This window comes from Triticum aestivum, chromosome 7B, assembly GCF_018294505.1.
Source record: "Triticum aestivum cultivar Chinese Spring chromosome 7B, IWGSC CS RefSeq v2.1, whole genome shotgun sequence".
NCBI classification, from domain to species: Eukaryota; Viridiplantae; Streptophyta; class Magnoliopsida; order Poales; family Poaceae; genus Triticum; species Triticum aestivum.
Genome location: NC_057813.1, coordinates 534,533,387 through 534,557,907, shown reverse-complemented (window position 1 = coordinate 534,557,907; position 24,521 = coordinate 534,533,387). Strand labels below are relative to the sequence as shown.

The window sequence follows — 24,521 nt, the reverse complement described above, 5'->3', positions numbered from 1 at the left end:
TCACGCCGCCGACTATTCTGTGATGGTGACAAGGCCTCTCCCACCTCCTCCTCCCCCCTCTCCATCCCCACGTTTCATTCTCTGGCTTCTTCCACAACCAAGGCGATGTGCTCCCGCGCGAATTTGGCTGCTAAAGCACTTGTGGGGGTCTGGCTTGTGCGTTGGGCGACGTTGTTGGTGCCTTGAGGCCATAGATCCCCGCCAGGACATGGGTCTGCTAGCATCGTGCACCATCGACTTCGACCAAGAGGGTCGGGTCGTGGCCATGTCTGGCATGCTCCGCGTTGGCCTGGTGCGCCGACCCCTCACTGGCATCCACATATATGCATTTCTTTTTTTCCCTTGTGTGTCATGTTGCATTGTATTCTTTGTTAGGTGTGCTAGGAATCACCCTATATTTGGTTTGGCTTTATTTATATTTTGACTGGACATATTTCCTTTGTGTATTTTTGGAGCAAGGAAACAGTGCACATGCTGGCCCAAAACGATTGAGAAAGAGCGGGTGAATCCAGAACGGGAGCGCCTCCGATCCTCCCTCTTCATCGCTCCCCCACCATACCACTCGTCCTGCTCCAATTCATTCCCCTCCAAATCGGAGCATCGGATCAACCACACACGCCCTAGATCTCGGCCGCGCGGAGTCCGTACACGGCGCACCTCGGGATCTCAGGTACGCAATCAAACGGCGGACGCGGTGCGCGCTAAATTACTCTTATCTAGACATCATGATTCGAGAATTCCCTGTTTAGCGAGCACCTTGGTGATCAGAATACCTTCTGTATAGCCGTTTCGTGAATGATTTCGCGGTGATGCATGCATGCATCCGTCCTCTTGAGAAAAATTGGTTATTATTTTTGTTCTTGAGGTCCGAGCGCGTTAATTACACATGTTAATCAGGTAAACCAACAAGTTGCAACCTAGTTTTGGCTTCTTCCATATACACAGGTTAAGGCTGTATTTTTATTGATTTAGGACCGATCGTACAAAAACCAACGTTAAATACAGTATATTCTAGCAACAATCAGAATTGCATATTTTCATTTTGAAGCACCGATTGTTATCTGTATGTTAGATGGTTTATCTTCATTTGCAATGTTGTGACAAGATTATTGCATATCTTGCTGCATATTATTTATACTTTTCCTAAGAAAAAGGGTGGAACGTCCCCCTCTTATGATTTTTTAATTATTGGATATGATATTTAGGATTATAATCTTACATGATACTTGAAGATTAGGAAGATGGAAGACCAAAATGCTCCAGATCTCTCACACTCATGTTTCTTATATGAATATAGATCTGCTGGATTGCTAATTCTTACATAATATTAGATCTAGTGGATTGCTAATTCTTACATAATATGAAATTTCCTATTCTGTTGGAGGAACTAAAAAACATAAATCTCATTATTGTGGATAATTTAAGGCCTTACCTAGGTTTTTATTTCATGGTTAACTCAATTCCCCTTTTCATTATGCCCTTGGGGTTTTATTTACCCTTCTCGACGTCAATATGTTTGATTTGTTGTTTGCGTGATGCTAAATACAACAAATATCATTATACATTGACATTGTAGTTTGCTGAGTTAAACTAAATCATTAAAATGTGTGCACCTAATCTGCAGGATGGAAGAGGAGATAGAAACCCCTAGAGATCCGAAGCCATGTGGGCCTTTGGAGGAGTACCGCATTCCAGATTACGTCTTGAGACCAGATGCCCAACAAGTACTTGTTGATCATGCTCCACAGTGTCCTGTATTAGTGTTCATCAATTCTAAATCTGGCGGTCAACTTGGAAGTAGTTTGATCAAAACATACCGTGAACTTCTGAATGAAGCCCAGGTACTTATTCTGTCTTTGGATTTTGAATTTGGAATTGTTGTCAGAGCCACTGAGTTCTTTTTCAGGTTATTGATCTCTCAGAAGAGGCTCCGGATAAGGTTTTGCAGCGTTTATATGTGAATGTTGAAAGGCTCAAGATGGAAGGAGACATTCTTGCCGTTCAAATTTGGAGGACTATGAGATTAATTGTAAGTGATACCATCTTCAAGTTATATTATGCGAAGATGATGCCTTTCTTGGCTTTCCATTTCATGCTCTTGACTGAATAGATTTGGATAGGTTGCAGGTGGCGATGGTACAGCGAGTTGGTTGCTTGGGGTCGTCAGTGATCTTAAGCTTTCCCACCCACCTCCAATTGCCACCGTACCTCTGGGAACTGGAAACAACCTTCCATTTTCATTTGGATGGGTAGGTGATCAACTAGTGTGTACAGTATGCGTGTAAAACAAATTTCATTCATTTTTTATGCCTCAAGTTTGCTCCAACCATTAAAAGCCAAATCATGTTTCTTTATTCTCCATGGTTAAAGGTAGCAGAGAAGTGGTGATTCAGCTGAAGTCTGTGCCAATGCATGAACTAGTACTGTGCATGGCGTGAAGCCGTTATGTTTTAATGTTTTATTTGGTTTAAACTTTAAACTGCGGTACATGTAGAAGTTCTTTAATGTCTGTTGGTTTCTTGCAGCTTGGATGCCAATGCTATTGGCTGACAAATTTAGCTCTTTCTTTCACACTTCCTATATGTAGGGAAGTATTATTATTCATCCTGAATTCTACATCGCAGGGAAAGAAGAATCCTTCTACAGACCAAGAGGCTGTAAAATTATTCCTTGGGCTTGTGAAGCATGCAAAAGAGATTAAAATTGATAGGTGCCGCCTTAATATTTTCTTATTCAAATTATTTGATGCATGTAAGGCTTGCTCGAAAGATTTAAAAAATGGTTACCTTGTCAACATTAACAACAATGTATATGCTTCAGTGCTAATTTTATCTCCTCATGCTTCATATGTGTATTTCATGCATGCGCAAGGTACTAATCTGAAGCCCACTTTAATGTTTCAGCTGGCATCTAATTTTGAGGATGCGAGCTCCAAAAGAAGGTCCGTGTGAACCAATTGCTCCCTTAGAGTTGCCTCATTCACTTCATGCGTTCCACCGTGTGTCAAGTGGTGATTCCCACGATGTGGTAAGCATGTATTTATGCAAGTAATGACGTCACACGTTTGGGCGTGGGTCAAGTAATTATGTCACAAGATTTATGCACATTCTTGTGATTTAGCACACTTTTGGTCTAAAACCACAGTGAAAATAAAGTTATCTCACCATCACTTCATGTAATTCAAGGATCGTTGCCCAACACGGAAGGAAACATATGCAATACCATATATGAAGGGAACAACCCACACAACATCCCGAGACAACATCTCTTCACTGCAAGAGAATCTCCGAACTGTAGGAGCAATATCAACACACCGAGACAACATCTCTTCACTGCAAGAGAATCTCTATATCTGAACTGTAGTAGCAATATAGACACACCAAGACACCAAATTTTTACGTGGAAAACACCCAAGTTGGGGTATAAACCCAGGCCCGGTCCTGAGATTTTGGGTGCCCGGAGCCAAACTAGAACAGGGGCCCTTTAATATAAACATCAAAATAATCAATATATGCCTATATACAATGTTATCAGTAAACATTTAAAATGCATCGAAAACAATATCCATGTTAAGTAATTTATAAATGTTATCAAGAGACATACTTGATCTAAATTCTAGCGGTCACAGTGATTGGTGAGCGAGGTGTAGTTTCCTCCTGGCGACTCGGCCTCTCGATGTGGCCACGCGGAGGCGATGATGGGGGCATCATCATCCAAGACGCACGAGAGATCAAAACATTGGTCATAGAAGATCAAGCGTTTGCCGCTAGAGGTAGCACATGATATCAAGCCAAATTGCGGCTACCATCTTATGAGCCAAATTACACTTGCGATGTTGCAGTTTGGTATGGTAAAACCGATAGCAAAGAAATTTCTATGAATTAAAATGCATAATCAGCAAGATAAGAAATAGAATGGGCCTATATGAACATATGAAGGTCAAAATTTAATATATAAAATATGCATCACTAAATAATGTTAATACAACAGTGAGCCGACAATTTATAACATGGAATCAATTTGAAAAATATATATGAATAAATATTGATTCAAAGTAGGGAGGACAAGAGTACCGAGAGTGTCGTCCCTGTTCGCTATTCCCTAGTATCGATTTTTAGGATCAATTAATAGTTTTTTAGACAATGATCAATTGATAGCATTTTTTAAAGGGAAGGATCAATTGATACCTAATTCCATCTTCTAGAAAGGAATGGCTTTACTGAACTAGTGTGCCATCTGCCCCAGCCTGACCCATCACCATCTTTTTTTTGAGGAATGACCCACCACCATCTTATTCTTTTTGGAACTGACCCACGACCATAGTAAAGTAAGAAAAAGGCCCAAGGCCCAGTCTACTCATGGGAAGAAATAACGTTTGAGTCTTCTCCGTGGAGATGCTGAATAGCTTCTCGACCTTCAATGGCACCTCCAGGAGTGGTTGCCGATTGTAGTACAGGTGCTCACACATAATAAACTATAGTACGAAGCCATCCAAATCTTCTTTCTTTATTATCATAGATGAGATATAACAAGTTCTTCTCTAGGTAGCACTATAGACTCTCATACATCAAGATTTCTATATCTTGGATGACAACAAGATTTGTGGTTGCAAGAGCTAGTTGTTGGAACAATCTCACTGAACATGGTGGAACCGCAGCTTGAAGGAGACAAGGTGGTGGATCTGAACTTCAAAACTTTAGAGTGAGACCCCTTCGCTCGATGGCAAGTTTTTTCCTTCAATTTTCCTCTCCTTCCCTTTATCTGTTGATTTTCTCTTCTCTTCTCCAATGGAGGCTAACGTGAAATTTGTCACTTGTTATTGGTTGTTGGATGGGAGGCCCCTTTCCCTTGTGTAAAGTCAAATGTCTTTAGGTCATTAACCATAGTCGGTAGTGGGCACTTGCACAACTTTGGCCTACCTAAAGGCTTCAAAGGTTCATCTCCTCACAACCCACATGAGGACATGTCAACAAATCCCCCCTCTGACCCATGAGGTGGGCTCGTCATGCCCTTTATCTTGCAACATGCTTGTAGCTTCTCACTTGGCAATATCCTAGTCATCATATCCGAACCATTCTTATCGGTAAGGATCTTTCAAGTTGTAGCAACTTGGAACTCATGATATCTCAAATCCAATTATACAATGTGATAGCTTGAATTCTTGGCAAGGTGAATAATACTTTGACTGTTGCAAACACATCATACTTCTCTTGCTTCATGCTTATCTCCCGCAAAAAGTTCTTTATCCACAACATTTCCTTGCATGCATCAGCCAAAACTATGTACTCAACTTCTACGGTCGACGTCAAAACACATTTTTGCAATCTTGATTTTCATGACACTGCCCCCTGCATAAGTCATCAGGTATCGTGAGGTTGACTTCCTATGGTCAATGTCACCATCATAATCTGCATGTGTATAGCAATGCAATACATGATCACCACTTTCAAATCATAAACATGATTTTGAAGTTCACTTGAGATACCTAGAACATTTCATTGCATTCCAACAGGATTCGCCTGAATTTTTCATGAACCGATTGACAACTCCAAATGCATAGGCGATATCAGGCCTAGTGCACACCACACCATGGCATACATCAAACTGCCCAAAACACATTGGTATGGTACTAAACTTATTTCTTCTTTCTCCTTCTTCCTTGTAAGACATTGTTTAGCAGCCAGTTGGTGATGACCTTCAAACAGAGAGTTAGAAGATGTTGCATCCTTGTTGAAAATTTTAAGTACCTTCTCAATGTATCTTTCCAGTGGGAGCCAAAACAACTTGTTTGATCTATCACGGGAGATTTTCATGTCAAGCATTTGCTTAGTTGGTCCCAAATCCTTCATGACAAATGATTTACTCAATGACTTCTTGAGGAGAGCAATCATCTTTGTACCATTCCAAACAATCAACATACCATCAAAATAAAGCAAGAGAATAATGAAATCACCCTCGGCATACCTCTTCATAAGGACACAATGATCAGGTTGTGCTTTATGTAACCAAGCCCAGTCATAATAGAATCAAACTTCTTGTACCACTGCCGAGGAGCTTGCTTCAAACCATACAAACTATTTTCAATTTGCAAACTAAGTGCTCCTTGCCTAAAACCATGAATTCCTTTAGGTTCTCCATATATATCTCCTCCTCTAGATCATCATGTAGGAATGCTTTCTTCACATCAAGTTGCTCAATTTCCTATCTGTGGTGACCACCGGAGCATCGTAATCAATACCCTTTTTCTGTTTAAAACCTTTCAGGATCAATCTAGCCTTGTACCTTGGATGTGAGGTGTCTTTCCCTTCGGCAAACTCACCAACTCAAAGGTGCCATTCTCATACAGGGATTTCATATCATCCTTCATGGCTTCCAACTATTCATTCTTATACTCACCAGGCATTGCCTTCTCATAGCATGAGGACTCACGTGCATCACTCAACACATATTGATGTGGTGGATACTTGATGGAAGGTAATATACCTCTTCTGCTTCTTTGTTGTTGCACCTGTGTTGAATCAGGTGGACCATCATTGGCATCATCATTATAAGGCTTCTCGAGTTTCCTAATATTTTCAATTGTTTCATCTTTGACAAACAACACATTTGGCTTCTCACAATCTTCCTATTGGTTGGATCACACAATCTATGACCAAACTCTTCATTTGGTCGGCTGAGTTAGATGCACTGCTTTGTCTTGCTATCAACCTTCGACCCCTCGTCCATTTGAACATGCACTGCAGCCAAAAACCTTCAAGTTCTTGTATGGCACCTCTTTCCCTGACCAAACTCTCTGAGTAATATCACGTGCAACATGAAGTGAGGGAGATAGATAAAACATACACATTGTTCATTAATGCTTCAACCTGAATGGATTACGTAAATTAGCATGAGAGAGTATTGTTGTGACCATCTCTTTGATTGACCTGTTCATTATCTCTGCAAGTCCATTGAGCTAAGGTGTCTTTGGTGAACTCTTCTCTAGCCTGATGCCATACTACTCTTCTCTAGCCTGATGCCATACTTTCTGCGATACCTCTCAAAAGGACCTTCACATTCACCACCATTGTATTATCTCACACACTTCTTTTAACTTTCACATGGAGCACCTTGAAGGCTTCGAGCAAATGCTGCTTGTTTTCCATCACATATACAAAAACTTTTCTGGAATGGTCATCAATGGAAGTCACAAATTATAATGCTCCATGAAGGGATTATTTCAGTCATAGAGCAAACATGAGTGTGCATAATATCAAGAGCATTATCCGCATAGTTTGGTGGGAGTTTACGAAATGTAACCCTTGTTGAGGCACGCGGAACGCTATGCTAGCACAAAATAAAAAATTCTACCGCGCAACCAAGATCATAGTGCCGGGGATAGATCAGGGACCAGGTTTTACTATTAGACACATAGTCATGGTAGCGAAAGTACAATTGGTGGTGCGTGTGTCTGATCAATCTAGTCACCTCCTCGTGTAGCCGATCTATCATGAATAGTTCCTCCCGGATCCCTTGAATAACTCCTTGCAGTTCCCGTGAACGGTTTGTCCAAGCACCACATATGTGATGCCTCCAAGGTATCCACACATACGAGGAGTAGCATCGGGCGGCTACTGCTCGGTCCGGTCATGTGACATATGGGCGTGGGAAGTGGCGGCAGCGGTGGCTGTGGTGGGAGAAAAAAGATCAACCCTAAAAGGTGTGCCCACTCCCCTTTATATAGATCCCGACGTGGGCTGAACACTTGAAGCTCACTAGGAGTCCACACCCAATTTCCACTCAGATCCAATCTGAATGGCTCCCGCTCCTTAAGTGTGCGGCCCTATAGGTTCACCTACACATGGACACCACCCGAGTCGATAGTTGGTAGTGGCTCCTAGCAGAACATGCCAACTCCCATGTGTGCATAAAGTTGGTTCATGAACCTCGACAATATGTCATATGCAACATTCCTTTTGCCTCACAATATATGTTGTTGAGCAGAGCTCAAGGCGAGTACTTGTCACCATTGTGGTAGCTCGACCTCTCCTCGAAACCGTGATACAGATTCCTGAACCGGGTTAACACTTAACCCAAGTCACATGGCCATGCTTTCCGAATCTGATCAATTGAGAGGCCCCGGAGAATATCTCTCCGTATCGGAGGGGTAAATCCCATCTTGGTCAACCATGTCTCGTTGCATATCTCACGACTCACCCAAAAGCTACCTTTATAACTACTTAGTTGCGGAGTAGCGTTTGATAGACCCTAAGTGAGTCGATCCTCATCCTGAGAACATGTGAGGTCCTCAAGTCAAATTATGCTAATGTATGGCCATGCAAACTAAAGCCCAAATAGTAGCCCATCCACCCATTCTAACCATCAGTTTAGAGGCAGGAGGCCTACAAGTTTGATATTTCTTTAAGTCTGTGTGTTTATCTGATCCAAAATCTATCTCCCAATTCGCTAATCGCTAGGGTTTCTTGCCGCCGCTCAATGGCTCGCTGCACCCCCAATCCCGCTCGCCAACAGCCAGGCGCTGCTCCCGTTCGCCGGTGCCGCCGACGCTAGGAGACTACTAAGGCAAAGACGCAAGTTGCTTCCATGTAATTAACTGCTCTGTTGATTCAGCCATCTAGCCATGTCATTGATTCCATCGAGTATACAAGCATGATCTAAGGCTTGAAAGGTACGCTGGCGTACACTATACTAGTACCTGGTTCAGTCTGTTTTATGGATTACTACCTAGCAGCCTATTAGTCAAGCATGTAAGACGATATGTTAATTTTTACCGATTAGAAGTTTCTTTAAAAACCCAATAAACATTGCTGCTTATTGATATCCTTCTATTTTATAATTAAAGTTATTAGTTGTATGTTTGATATATCTTCGATACAATATTTACGAGCTAAGCTTTAGATTCTATTTGTAAAAATAATTGTTTAAGGAAGTCATTTATAACTCGTCACGGGCTGTGAAAATTTAAATTTCCGACTCGCCCCCCTATGTCTAATTCCTGGCTCCGCCCCTGATCTCATTGCGTCTCATAGTGGGTCTCATTGCGTCTCATAGTGGGTTTGTCCGCTCGGTGATCTTCATCCCCGAGTCCATACTATCGGGTTGGCATCTCTATGCCCATGACTTGTGAAACATAGTCATCAACCGAATCGTATACTAGTCAAAGGGTGTGTGTCCGCATAACCTTATCGAATATGGACCATTAAAAAAACATCATATAATATATAGTCTCACAAACAAGTCACATATTTATTGATACATATCAGTGATGTTGTTCAAGGAAAATACAAATAACTCATGAATACATAAGTAAATAATCATCATTAGATTGCCTTTAGGGCATGTCTCCAACAACCCTATGTTGATACAATCAAACTTGCCCACAGATAATAGATTCTACTTTATATCCGGAACATGTCTCATGTCATCGAGCACCAACCTGCAACCTGTGTTGACGAATGGTGGACGAACCACTATTTCCCATCCTCACTTGGCTAGTAATGCCACTAGTGTAGGATTTGAATTACTCTTTGTGTGATGTAATGTGAAAGGCCGCACCTGAATCCACAACTCATTGCATCATCACGGACAACATTATGAAATTCTTCATCTTCAATAACTAAATAGTCCTTATCTTGTGCAATCATGGTCGAGTTATTCTTAGCTTTTTGCTTGATTTTGTTTGCATGTTTACCCTCTGCAAGCTCTTTTTTGTATTTCTTGCAACCACTCTTGTGTTCCCAGATTACCCCAATGAAAGGAAGTAAACTCTTTTCTGTATCTTGACTTTGATCTCCCTGGATTAACCCATGCCTTGCTGAAATCGTGCATGACTGCGTTCACGGTTTTCCTTATTCCCATGGGTTTTAGCCAAATACGCATCAGCAGAAGAGGCGTCATTCTCACCCTTTTCCTTCTTTTTGTCTTCTTCATTCAACATACTATTCTTCACCATTTCCAATACCAGCTTACCATCCGGAGCTGAATTGCCAAGTGACATGATGAGGGTGTTCCAACTATCAGGCATGGAACTCAACAACAATAATGATTGCGCCTCGTCCTCAAAGTTGATCTTCATGGTCGAGAGTTGATTTATATGGCATTGGAAGACATTCAAGTGCTCAATCACATTGCTGCCATCTCGGCACTCAATCTTTGCAAGTATTTTGACTACCGAGGCCGCCATGGATTCTTCTTCTCATACATGTATTCCAACTTCTGCCACATCTCATACCTATTTGTTTGATTTACAACATGGTGGAATATATTACGATTGATGTACAAACGAATCATATGTACCACTTATCGGTTCAACACTCTCCATTCTTCTTCCATGACACTGGTAGGTATATTATCTTTCACAACTGGCTCATATAAATCCTTCCAGCAAAGAATGTCTTACATCATGGGCTTCCAGCAAAGGATGTCTTACATCATGGGCTTCCATGGACATTGTGAGCAGCAACTCCAACAACAACCAAGCAACCGGGATAAGCAAACCTCCTGGGAAATGTTGGAAATATTAGCACTTTTCCGACTAATCTAATCCACGAGTAAACAGTAAGCATGTAAATACGGTATGCATCTCATACCGACACCTAAGCATGTGAGCACGTACAGTACATAGAACCGAAACATCTATGAACAACATATATATGGCTAGCACATGAACGAGCAAATAGGGGATGAACGAGTCATACCCTCCGGTTGGCCAGGCCAACGCGGCGGCGGTAGCAGCAGCCTCGGCATCAGCCAAGGCCTTCTTCTTGGCGACTTCGTCGTCAGCCATGGAGTCGATGTAGAGGAAGTAGTGGAAGCAGAGGCGGATGAAGACAGGGACGGATCGGGAGCAGTCGCGTCGAGACGCTCCCCAAAAACCTTATTGCCGTTCTCCCGGGCAGGATTTTAAACGACAGGGTTCCGGAGACACCTGTTCTCCCGACCAACCGTGCACGCGGTCGTCGGGATGAGATCGCTAGAAGCAGCACAGCGAGAGGAACAGTAGATGACGGCTAGGGTTGTACGAGAGGGAGTGAGTGAACTGAGTTAGGGTTCACTTCACTGGCCAACGCCTTCTTATATAGGCCGTCAGGTAGATGGGCCTGGGCCAGGCCCACGACCGAGTCCGCGAACAGCCCACGGTCCAACATCTCGGACAGTGGCATTTTCGTAAGCGACTCATTAATTAATTAACAATTAATTAACCATTCCTGAGCGGCAAAAATAAGCTTCGGCTCGGCTCATTCCCGCAACCCGCGGCGCGTGCGCGCGTGCACGCGCGCGCGTCATGACGAGGCGAGGCGAGGCGGGCGGCGGAGGAGGAGGAGCGCGCGTGTACAGCTCCTATTCCCAAGCTCCCAATAGCAAGTGGTAGAGCAGCCCTTATAAAGAGGTCTCACTCTTCTTACTGTAGCAGTATGGGACTAAACTTCCCACACTTCCCACCACTTGTCGTACACATGCATGGGCCTTAGAGATTAACTAGGGATTATTGTCTTATATGGGCCTAAGCCCATCCATAATCCATCAATCCCCCACCAGATCTCGAGGCACATAAGTTTGTCAACTGTTCCAAACAATGTTTGATATACCAGAATTTTCAGTGGAGACTGTTAAGTTGAACTTCCACCTAGAGCAATAGGATTAGACTTCTTCACAACTGAACAATGGACTATGCCTTGAATTGTCAGTTTGGCGTGTAGAAGTTTCGCCTATTGTCGCTGATACGTGGCTGCCGAAGGCTAAACCCCACGGGTGGAGCTTATTAGTCATACTCCATACCTTCTCATGAGCTTCCTAGAGATCACCCAATCTCATAGACTGTGACCAGTAGTCGGGCTCACATAGGTGTGTTCCTCCAAAGAATGCTCTGTAGGTTAACATCTTGCTTACATAAGCTTTGGAACGCAAAGTCAGCCTGCCTTACAGAATTGAGAGTATTATTGCATCTCCAACGGAGTGGGTTAATTAAGGATACTCTCCTCCAATTGACCGCTGGATTGTTTTCCCAGGTCCTAATTCACGGGATATCCGATCACATAGGTTGGGTTACCCCCATGGCAACTTACGTGGATCTCATACCCATCTCCCTCGATGCATTTTCTATCACAATCCGTGATAGCCCTTTCGCAAAAGGGTTTGCCAGATTCTTAGCCGTTTGGATATAATCCAACGCTATTACTCCGGAGTTTCTTGATTTTCTGACAGATTTCAATCTTCTTCTTATGTGCTTTGTGGATTTCATGTTGTCCTCTGAACTCTTAGCCTTGGCAATCACCGTTTGATTGTCACAGTTCATAAGGACAACCGACACTGGTTTGTCAACCATCGGCAAATCCATCAAAAGCTCTCGAAGCCATTCTGCTTCGACGCATGATGTGTCTAATGCTGTGAGTTCTGCTTCCATAGTCGATCTGGTTAAGATCGTCTGCTTGCAAGACTTCCAGGAAACAGCACCACCACCAAGTGTGAAGACATGTCCACTTGTGGCTTTCATCTCATCAGCATCAGATACCCAATTTGAATCACTATACCCCTCAAGTACCGTCGGGTACCCAGAATAGTGAATCCCATAGTTCGTAGTACCTTGCAAGTAACACATCACTCGCTCAACAATATGCCAATGCACATCTCCCGGATTGGAAACAAACCGGCTCAGTTTGCACACAGCAAATGAGATGTCAGGACGAGTAGCACATGCTAGGTACATCAGTGAACCAACCACTTGAGAATATCTCAATTGATCTATAGCCGTGCCTTCGAACTTTCGAATCCGCACGCTAGGATCATATGGTGTTGCAGAAGGTTTGCAGTCCGTATATCCAAAACGGCTCAAAATCTTCTCAACATAGTGGGATTGCAAAAGTGTAATTCCACCCTCGGTATTTCTCAGTAGCTTGATGTTCAAGATAACATCAGCCATACCCAGGTCTTTCATCTCAAAGTTATGAGATAGAAAAGCCTTGACCTCCTCAATTACTTTGAGGTGGGTCCCAAATATCAATATGTCATCAACATACAGACACAATATAACTCCTTCGCCCCCACCATAGCGATAGTATACACATTTGTCAGCTTCGTTGACAACAAAGCAAGCAGATGTCAAAGTTGTATTAAACTTCTCATGCCATTGCTTAGGCGCTTGTATCAGGCCATACAAAGATTTCACTAACTTACACACCTTTCTTTCCTGACCATTTACCACAAAGCCATCTGGCTGTTGCATGTAAATTTCCTCGTCTAGCTCTCCGTTAAGGAAAGCCGTCTTAACGTCCATCTGATGAATGAGAAGACCATGCGAGGCAGCCAAAGCGAGTAACACTCGAATGGTTGTCAGCCTAGCTACAGGTGAGTAAGTATCGAAGAAATCCTCTTCTTCCTTTTGGGTATAACCCTTGGACACAAGCCTAGCTTTGTACTTCTCAACAGTACCATCGGGCCTAAGTTTCCTCTTGAACACCCACTTACATCCCAATGGTTGGCAACCATAAGGATGATCAGTGATCTCCCATGTCCCATTAGCCATGATGGAATCCATCTCGCTACGGACCGCGGTCTTCCAGTAGTCAGCATCCTAAGATGCATAAGCTTCTGAAATGGAACTGGGAGTGTCATCATCCACGAGGTACACGAGGAAATCATCACCAAAAGACTTTGCAGTCCTTTGTCTCTTGCTCCTAACAGGAGCTTCCTCGTCATCCTCTGATGAACTTTCATCACTTTTGTGTTCATAATATTCCATCGGAATGGCAGGTTCAGGAGTCTCATCAGATTCCAGTCTAGAACCGCTTTGCATATCTCTCATGGGGAAAATATCCTCAAAGAATGTAGCATCCTTAGACTCTATAATTGTACCGACCTTCTGGTCAGGTACCTCAGATTTCACTACTAGAAATCTATAGCCAACGTTATTCTTAGCGTAGCCCAAATTAACGCAGTCCACGGTCTTTGGTCCAAGCTTACGCTTTTTGGGGATCGGCACATTGACTTTCGCCAAACAGCTCCAAGTGCGCAAGTAAGAGAGTGTAGTTCTTTTCTTTTTCCATTGCTCATAGGGAGTAGTCTCATTATCCTTCGCGGGAACTTTATTCAGGACATGACATGATGTCAATACAGCCTCCCCCCACCATGCCTTGGATAAACCCGATGTATCTAACATGGCGTTAGCCAAATCTGTTAGAGTACGGTTTTTTCGTTCGGCAACCCCGTTTGACTGGGCTGAATAGGGAGGCGTCCTCTCATGAATAATACCATGTTCCGCACAGAATAAATCAAACTCACTAGAAAAGTACTCTCCACCACGATCAAACCGGACTCGTTTTATTTTCTTCTCAAGTTGGTTCTCAACTTCAGCCTTATAGATTTTAAAGTAGTGTAGAGCCTCATCCTTTGTATTTAACAAATACACATAACAGAACCTAGTGGGATCATCAATCAAAGTCATGAAGTATTTCTTTCCACCTTTAGTCAACACACCATTCATCTCACAGAGATCTGAATGTATGAGCTCTAGTGGTGCCAGGTGTCTCTCCTTCGCAGGCTTGTGAGGCTTACGAGGTTGCTTTGCTTGCACACACGCATGGCACTTAGAGCCTTTGGCTAAAGTGAAACTTGGGATTAGATTCATCTTAGCTAGCCGCGTCATACAACCGAAATTTATGTGACAAAGACGTGAATGCCAAACCTCACATTCGTTCACATTAGAATGAATTTGATTCACAACTTTATTACAGAAATCCTCCAGGGAAAGGCGGAACAAACCACCACAATCATATCCTTTTCCAACAAATAGTCCATACCGAGATACGACTACTTTGTTAGACTCAAATACTAACTTAAACCCTTCTTTACATAGAAGGGAGCCACTAACGAGATTCTTCTTGATAGCGGGGACATGCTGCATGTTCTTCAGTTGCACGATCTTTCCCGAAGTAAACTTCAGATCTACCGTGCCAACACCATGAACAGAAGCATGCGAGCCGTTCCCCATCAGGACGGAACAATCTCGTGTGACCTGGTAAGAAGAAAACAAAGACACATCAGCACACACATGAATATCGGCCCCAGTGTCAACCCACCAATTGGTGGACTGACAAACTGAAAGTACGGTAAACAAATTACCATACCCTGATGCCGCATCATTGTTGCTCAGAGTCACATTGACAGACTTTGCGTCCTGTCCTGGCTTCTTATACTTGTTTGGGCACTTGTTTGCCCAATGTTCCTCTGAACCACAAGTGAAGCAGCCATCTTTCTTCTTATCTTTCTTCTTACCCTTCTTCTTGAAGGTAGTATTCTGCTAGACAGAGTTCTTTCCCTTGAACTTGTGGGAGTTCTTCTGCACCACATTGGTGCTAGAAGAACCCTCTGCCCCTTTCACGTGTGAGTCCTTTGCTCTCGAGTTCTGCTCAACACTCAGATGACCAATGACATCCTCAACAGAGAATTCACGTCTCAAGTGCTTGAGAGAAGTAGCAAAGTTCCTCCATCTAGGAGGGAGTTTTGCAATAATGCAACCCGCGACAAACTTGTCCGGTAACTCACACTTCAGGAGCTCCAGCTCCTTAGCGATGCATTGTATCTCATGGGCCTGGTCCAATACAGAACGGTTATCAACCATTTTGTAATCATGGAACTGCTCCATAGCATACAACTCGCTTCCAGCATTGGTTGCGTCAAACTTAGCTTCGAGCGCATCCCACAAATTCTTGGCAACGCGCATATGGAGATATGCGTCGACTAGCTTGTCTCCGATCACAGTAAGAATGGCTCCAACAAAGATGGTGGTTGCCTCCCTAAACACATTCTCTTGTTCAGGAGCAATCGTTACCGTGGGAGACACACCGCCAACCCAGAACACGCTCATTGCTGTGAGCCACAAGGTAGTCCTCGTCTGCCAACGCTTAAAATGCGTTCCAGTAAACGTTTCCGGTTTCAGAGTGGCGGCGAAGCCATGAGTCGAAAAGTGCCTAAAATAAGGTTTTTGGATTGTTGGAAATATTAGCACTTTTCCGACTAATCTAATCCACGAGTAAACAATAAGCATGGCAAATACGGTATGCATCTCATACCGATACCTAAGCATGTGAGCACGTACAGTACATAGAACCGAAACATCTATGAACAGCATATATACGGCTAGCACATGAACGAGCAAATAGGGGATGAACGAGTCATACCCTTCGGTTGGCCAGGCCAACGCGGCGGCGGTAGCAGCAGCCTCGGCATCAGCCAAGGCCTTCTTCTTGGCGACTTCGTCGTCAGCCATGGAGTCGATGTAGAGGAAGTAGTGGAAGCAGAGGCGGATGAAGACATGAACGGGTCGGGAGCAGTCGCGTCGAGACGCTCCCCAAAAACCTTATTGCCGTTCTCTCAGGCAAGATCTCGAACGACAGGGTTCCGAAGGCACCTGCTCTCCCGACCAACCGTGCACGCGGTCGTCGGGATGGGATCACCGGAAGCAGCACAGCGAGAGGAACAGTAGATGACGGCTAGGGTTGTACGAGAGGGAGTGAGTGAACTGAGTTAGGGTTCACTTCACTGGCCAGCACCTTCTTATATAGGCCGTCGGGTAGATGGGCCTGGGCCAGGCCCACGACCGAGTCCGCGAACAGCCCACGGTCCAACATCTCGGACAGTGGCACTTTCGTAAGCGGCTCGTTAATTAATTAACAATTAATTATCCATTCCTGAGCGGCAAAAATAAGCTTCGGCTCGGCTCATTCCCGCAACCCGCGGCGCGCGTCGTGACGAGGCGGGCGGAGGAGGAGGAGGAGCGCGAGTGTACAGCTCCTATTCCCAAGCTCCTAATAGCAAGTGGTAGAGCAGCCCTTATAAAGAGGTCTCACTCTTCTTACTGTAGCAGTATGGGACTAAACTTCCCACACTTCCCACCACTTGCCGTACACATGCATGGGCCTTAGAGATTAACTAGGGATTATTGTCTTATATGGGCCTAAGCCCATCCATAATCCATCAGGAAACGTATCTCTGATAGCACTTTGTTGTGAATTAGCATACTTATGGTTTAAAACTGCAGTGGAAACAAAATAATCTCTGCACCACTTAATGTACTAACTCAAGGGTCGTTGCTCAGCACGGAAGGAAACATATGCAACAACCTATATGGAGGAAGCAACCCACACAAGAAATAATCATTGTCCAAGTCAAGAGAACCTCTGAACTGCAATAGCAATATCAACACACCGAGACACCAGATATTTACACAGAAAACCCCAAGTTGGGGTAAAAATCACGAGCCGAAGCCACCCTAATCTTCTAGGCTCTCTCGAGATTTCTCTATCCTGGATGACAATAAGATTTGTGGCTGCAAGAGCTAGGGATTGGAAGAATCTAACCAACATATTGGAACGACAGCTTGAAGAATATAAACCTTTGGGGATGAGATACCTTTGCTCGATGGCAAGCTTATTTCTTTAATCTTCCTCTCCTTCCTTTATCTCTTGGCTTTCTCTTCTCTTCTCCAATGGGGGCTAACCTGAAATTTGTTGCTTGTGTTGGTGGCTTCTGTATGGGAGGCTAGACATCCTGCTTTCCCCTTGTTCAAAGTCTAAAAATGTCCTTAGGTCACAACACTAATTGGTAGTGGGCTCTTGCAAAACTTTGGACTGACTAGAGTCTTCAAATGGTCATCTCCTCACATCTCACATAAGGAGGATCCCAACACGCATGTCGAGAAAAAATATATCTTTGTGCAAGTATTTCTTATGGTATTATGTTTCTTGATAAATACGTTCCATCAAAGTAAGACAACTGCTTACCAAATCTAATTCAAAGTTTCCATTTTTGTTTTTCCTTGTTTCTCCAGGAAGGTTACCACACATTCCGCGGAGGATTTTGGAATTACTTTAGTATGGGTAAGGGTTTCTCTATGTATCTACCTAATTTATTGCCAACATGAACCACGTACCGTACGCTTTCTACCTGTTTAACTGTTTATGAATGAACTTTATGTATGTACCCTACAGTGTCTAACTGTTTAATTCCATAGCAGATTAAAAATCTCAAGTTCCTTTCATGAACCCTCAAGCATATATTGCTGTGAAAAACCTGGGTTGTCAGACATGATGATCATGTTTTTGCATGTTGCAGGGATGGATGCAGAAATATCTTATGCATTTCATACTGAAAGGAAGAGAAATCCAGATAAATTCAAAAATCAGCTGACAAATCAGGTTTCTTTTTTTGTATTCTTCAGGAGACAATCTCCTTACCATCCCGTGTTGTCGATTAGACAAATGACCAGATAGTGCTTTTCAAGTTATGCCGAGCCTTGTGAATTGTTAATGCAATCATCCATACAGGGACAATATGCTAAGCTTGGACTTAAACAAGGATGGTTTTGCGCTTCTCTAAGTCATCCGTCTTCGAGGTAGTTTGTTGATTGGATCCAACCCCTAATTTTATATGAAAAACAGAACAGAGAACTCCAAGAGCCCTGCCAATAAAGTGCAAGGGGAGTGTACTTTACAAGCCACATTTCAAGGCTAATTTATTTATTTGTAATTCAGATCAAGTCTTCAGCTTATTTCTTGACTATTTTAGGTTACAAAAGGTTATACATTACATATTTGTGAAGTTGGTATCTTCATCTCCTTTGTTGATAAGCTGGAATGCTTTGTTCCAGGAATATTCCTCACTTTGCAAAGGTGAAGGTCATGAAAAAGCCTGGTGGCCACTGGGAAGAACTACAAATTCATCACAGGTGAACTTTGATGTCTTCCAGTTCACTACAGTGCATTTTATTCTATTCTTGTATACTGTAATTTAAGCATACATGCTTACAAATATGATGGAATTTTTTGGTCACTCTGTTCTTCTGTTCTGTCTTACAACATACTCTTTGTGGTCTACTTATATCATGACATCATTTCTGTAACATTCTTGGGTAGTAGATGGAGTTGTAATCTGTGCTACTTTATCTCTTGCAGCATTCGATCAATCGTCTGTGTGAACCTACCTAGTTTTTCCGGAGGTTTGAATCCATGGGGCGATCCTGGCGCAAGGAGAATAAATGTGAGTTCCCATGCGCCATGCCCCATCAATTTTTGTTTGAGCTGCATGTTGATATGATTCACATGTTTTCCGTGGCAATGTGCAGACGGAGTTCACACTGCCTTACGTCGATGATGGCCTTATTGAGGTTGTCGGGTTCCGTGATGCTTGGCACGGGCTGGTTCTGTTGGCTCCTAATGGGCACGGCCATCGCCTTGCACAGGTATGAAGTGTTTCTTTCGTCCCTCCCGTCCTGTTGGCATCTCACAACTGAATATTGGACAAGATTGCTTGCTACAGTGCATTAATGTGTTTTTGCAACTTCCTGCATCAAAACTCTCTTTTTCCCACCCTGCAATCTCATGCTGGCATCTTGCAAAACCAGGCTCACAGGATCCGCTTCGAGTTCCACAAAGGCGTGGTGGACCACACCTTCATGAGGGTCGATGGGGAACCTTGGAAGCAGCCCCTCCCAAAGGACGATGACACTATTGTCGTCGAGATCTCACACCAAGGCCAGGTGACCATGCTAGCAAACGAGCCCTGCAAGTCAATGAGCTTCAGTGACCCGTTGTCGGCACACGGCCACAACGACCACAGTAACGAACACAAGAACGACGTGGATGACGAGGACGAGTGGGAGGATGGCAGGAGGAAGTTTGGGGCCGCGGAAACCTTCAAGCTCCCTGATGAGATTGACATTGCTCATCTCAGCTGAGCTGCATATCCATTCTTATGACAAACATCATATCTTGTCGGTTCACAATATTTGTCCAGTAAAGTGATATCACTATATGCAAATAGCTTCATGCAAAACCCTGTATAGCTGGAGTTTAGTGAACCAAGCGCGGGAGCTATTTTTATTTATTAATGCAACTTTGTATAGATTCAGAATCTTGATAGAAATGTGCAACTTATTCCTTACAAAACTGTACTCTTTTTCTATAGGTCCGTTGCCTCGTTATTAATTTAGAGGGCAGATGTTGGAGTGAGGCTTTTTGGCTCTTGGCTCCATGGAGCCCGGTATTTTCAAAAATATTTTGAAGTTCCATTTTTTTTTGAAAATAAACACGCAAGTACTTGTAGATGTATACTTTATGGGTGTAAATTTTCATAATGAAGTATTTTCTTTGTGAGTTGTATAAACATCATGTATTTTTATAGTGAATAGCACATTGAAACTGCCAAATGGAGGCCTAGTTCCATGGAGGCCTTAATTTGATAGCTTCAAAATTAAAACTTTTAGTTTTTCTGAAAAAATTACACATATACCTAGAGGCATAATGTACATGTGTATAAATTTTCAGGTCAAAATATCTTAAAATGAGAGGTACAAAAAATATCTAAAGCTTTTTAGTCATCCTCAAAGTCCATGATTCTTTTTGTGCAGCTCGCAATTCAAGGTGTTTCATCCTGATATTTTATACACATCACATTACATCCTTGTATAAATATGTATTATTTCAGAATATTTTGAACCTAAAAAGTCTTGCAACAATGCAGCTGAACATTAGGACAAGAGAAAGACCTTATGATCCATATTGTGCAAGAAGTAGTTGTTGCCATACAGTTAGGATGCACATGAAGCTAAATACGAATGAAAGCTCTCCTATGGACTAATGGGGGTGCATCTAACTTGCCTGCTCATGTAGATCTAGAGCTCATTTGAGGAGGCTCATCATTGGAATATACAAGTCAAGTTCTGTAATGTGAAGTTCCCCAGTAATATGTATGAAATCATGTACTCTCGATAATGAAACGCAATGAAGTGGTGTTACTTTGAAGCACTCATGAAATTTTCTAGTATGAGCACTTAATGTTACTTTGAAGCACTTTACATGTATACTCTAAAAAGGATACTGGTGTTGCGAAAGTACATTTCTACACCCGAGCTCATATGCTCCTGATGTGAACAGTAAAATAAATAAAATAGAAAAACATTTCAAAAAATTCTAAAATTTTTTGTGGCATACTTTAAGAAATATGTGTTGTGCATGCAAAATTTCATCACAAAATCTCATTGGTGGAAGTTGTGGCAAAAAAAATCAGAGCTCCAAAATGCGTTTGAAAGTAAAAAAAATCAAAGCATCAATTTTGTTTTTTTACCATGCCTCCCACCAATTTCATTTTGTGAAGAAATTTTGCATGCACAACAAACATTTCTTAAAATATGCCACAAAAAAATTCAGAATTTTTTGAAACCTTTTTCTATTTTATTCATTTTACTGTTCACGTCAGGAGCATATGAGCTCAGGTGTAGAAACACCGCGTCCACTGGTGTTGCTCCTTCTCTCACACACACTTTTTGGTGCTTCCTTGACACATCTTTTATTATTATTTGGACTATTTTCCTAATTTTTTTGGATCTCTTGTTTTTTAAGGTAGAAGCAACACCTTCCAATAATGATCATTCCTCAACTTTATCTAAATGGAAACATTGCTCTTGCTATGAACATGAAAGAATCTCTCTATATGATGCCTCTGGCAGTGTACTTGGATAGCAATGATCTAGCCTAACAATGTCTATAATGAAAAATGGAAAAGTCATAAAAACACAGTGCCAGCTATAATGATCATGCAAAGCATATGATAATGACAACATATCTCTATCATGTAACATAAATGGTAGTGCATGGCAATTTACTCTGAATGACTATGAAAATACCATGAGTAGTTAATTAAGTATGGTGGCTGTATTGAGGACATGATTGAGTCTATGTGTAGGAGAACAAGTGGAATCCCCCCCCCCCCCACAGGGTTTGGATGTACTAGCGAATGATGCACCATGCCTCAATGTGAGAGTGAGCAATGCTCACTACCAAAGAGGCTAGCAATAAAGGTTTCATGTAGTTCAAGCACAAAGCTCAAAGACTCGCATTAATCATGAAGGACTCATCAACCAAGTAGTGGCTCACGACATTACTAGAGCATAGTACAACAAGCCAAGTATCCCATGGGGTTTGATTGGTAGGTTCAAGAGCATCGTTCGCACCCGGCCGCATCAATGACGCTAGTCTATAATGGTTGCATGCAAATAAAACTAATCAGTTTCAGCTTCTAATTAGAATCCCCAAATTTTTTATTAGGTGAAAGAAAGGAAAAGGTTCATTTTAAACAATGAGTACATTATCCTATCTTTAAGTAGCAATAGCTACTTTGCATACAAATCCTTAGTGATAAGAATGACCTAAAACCAAAGCCAAAAAAACACAACTATTGAAATAGACTCTCCTTCGGTGTTTCCATCAATTTAATTACCATCCTAAGCATGCAAGACTTAATTTCTAGTGCTAAAACAAAGATAATATCATCAAGATATATCATTGAAACAAATGCCACGCAAATCTTTTAACTTCTAACAAATATAAGTGAAGCGCAAAGAAGTTATAGCCGCATATCACCAATTTTGTTACTCCAACAGATAAAAATGAAGCACAAAGAGTAAAATAGCAATGCCAAGCACAAAATCTCCATAAAGATGCAAATGAACAGGGGTGGTGATTACATTTATTCAAAATCAAAAAAAGAACACTCCAAGATTATGCATACAAAGCAAAACTAGATAAGGGACCATACAATAGTTGTTGAAATTATAAAAAGGACCACCGCAAAAATAAAGAAATTATAAAATGGACACTCCAAGATTATGCAAACAAAGCAACACATTAGCTGAACGCACGGATGCACCGTGTATGTATCTAGCCCACCTTAAAAAAACTTTAGCTTTCTTTTTTGAGGGGGGCGGGTAGAAAAACATTAGTTGAACGACCGCACGGACGCATGGCGTACCCAGCCCACCTGAAATCTTTATCAATATCTATATCTATATCTGTATCTACTAAAAAATGAACAAATATTTATGTTCGTCTGTCACGTAAATTCCCCTCAAAGTTATAAAATATTACCCACCGATGTCACCTGTAAATGACAAAGAAAAGTTCCGTTTGATGGAAAAAAATGCTTTGTTTCGCGAGAGGGAGACCCCGTCTGGGCCAGCCCACAAGCAATGAAAAAATATAAATATTTTTGGTGCAATAATTAGGAATCTAACTCGCAACCAACACCTTCAGAGGCATATTACAAGTCAGTGAAGCCTATGCATATTTGTGACTATTATGCCGCGCAAAAGTTTAAGAATTAACTGCAGGGGCAGATCAAATATTATTTGACTTTTTTCAAAAGACTTCTTGAAATTCAGAATAATTATTTTTAATTTCGAACAAATTTTAACAAACTTGTTTAAAAAAATGTGAACAATGTTTCAGTTGTGCATAACTTTGAACTACAGAAACTTGTTTGCATTTGTGAACAAGTTTTAAAAAAATGGGAACATTTTTAATTCCTGAACAAAAGTTTGAAAACGGGAACACTTCTTTGAATTTGTGGACAAAATTTGTAATCAAGAACATTTTAAATTCTTAACATTTTTTAAAAGTGAATAATTTTAAAAACATGTGAACTTTTTCATATTCCCGTACATTTTTTAGTTTGTGAACAAAAATTTGAAAACATGAACATTTTAAAAAAATTATTATGTAAAAAAATGTCATTTTTAAAAATTCCAAAAACTTTTAAAAAACACAAACATTTTTTAAATTTTGAATAAAACTTGAAATTTCCAAACATTTTTTGAATTTATGAACAAAAAGGGCCGGCCTATTTTAGATCGCTTGGTGTGCTCTCTGTGTGTTTGGCCAACTCGCATAGAGAGCGTCATATAGGATTTTCCGCCCTCGAACCCATCTCATTATTCTAAGAAATAGCGAACCCGTCTAATACCTTCCGATTCCCTTCACCACACCGTACCCCGTCGCCTCAGATGCCACTGCACCGCGAGGCTATGCTCGATGACATTCACGGGGCAGCTCTTGGGCAAGCCGACCGAGGTGCATGACATCAAGGAGAAGCTCACACGCTCAACTCCACCTATCCAAGGAGCACCATCACAACTCCGTGGCCACAGATGGGCTCCTAACAGTGTAACTGATCGGCGACGTAGCCATTTATTCAGGCGATGAACAGCTCACCTCCGCATGTTCGCCAGTGGTGCAACTCTCTCCTTGATCCTAGCCAACATCGTATTCGCAGTGTGTGGCGGCGAAGGCGATGTGGCAAAGACATACTTCAACACGTGAGCCCTTACGACCACACCTCATACCCTTTCTCTGGTGGCCGTTCACATTGCTGCTTTTCTCTATGGCCTCCTCACCGCTGCCAGCCGCCGTGTCGCCATCATCATTAGGCCACCCGCCGGTTGCATCTTTTTCCATGGTTGTAAGTTGTAACCTATGGACAATAGGAGCAATCCCATTGTTGTCATAGAGCCTTAAAATCCTTTGCCTCGCTTTGCCGTCCAAACATGAAACCTTGATATTTGATTAAGCTCAACGAATGTTATTCAAGAGTTTCGGGAAAAGATTCAATTCGATGGCTCCCGCGTGCGCTGGCTCTAGCGACGCCCCCGTCGCCTCGGCGCCGCCGCCGCCGCCGCCGCCCTCGCCCCCGGCCTC

General features: G+C 42.3%; 1 protein-coding gene across 1 annotated transcript; it reads left to right on the top strand.

Moving 5' to 3' along the window:
• Positions 1-465: 465 nt before the first annotated feature.
• Positions 466-19,928, top strand: LOC123159740 (diacylglycerol kinase 5-like). The gene is made up of 13 exons (XM_044577555.1): positions 466-670; positions 1,625-1,841; positions 1,907-2,029; positions 2,121-2,249; positions 2,625-2,710; positions 2,904-3,027; positions 17,825-17,873; positions 18,109-18,191; positions 18,321-18,388; positions 18,644-18,721; positions 18,948-19,032; positions 19,118-19,234; positions 19,397-19,928. The coding sequence occupies exons 2-13, from the start codon at positions 1,626-1,628 to the stop codon at positions 19,727-19,729; spliced, it is 1,491 nt and encodes a 496-aa protein (XP_044433490.1). The 5' UTR covers positions 466-670; position 1,625; the 3' UTR covers positions 19,730-19,928.
• Positions 19,929-24,521: the final 4,593 nt, after the last annotated feature.

Excerpts from the sequence above, each read along its gene's own strand:
- LOC123159740 (XM_044577555.1), top strand. The coding sequence starts at position 1,626 with ATGGAAGAGGAGATAGAAACCCCTAGAGATCCGAAGCCATGTGGGCCT. Across the intron at positions 2,030-2,120 it reads GGAGGACTATGAGATTAATT|GTTGCAGGTGGCGATGGTAC; the intron begins GTAAGTGATACC and ends AGATTTGGATAG. Across the intron at positions 19,033-19,117 it reads CTGGCGCAAGGAGAATAAAT|ACGGAGTTCACACTGCCTTA; the intron begins GTGAGTTCCCAT and ends GGCAATGTGCAG.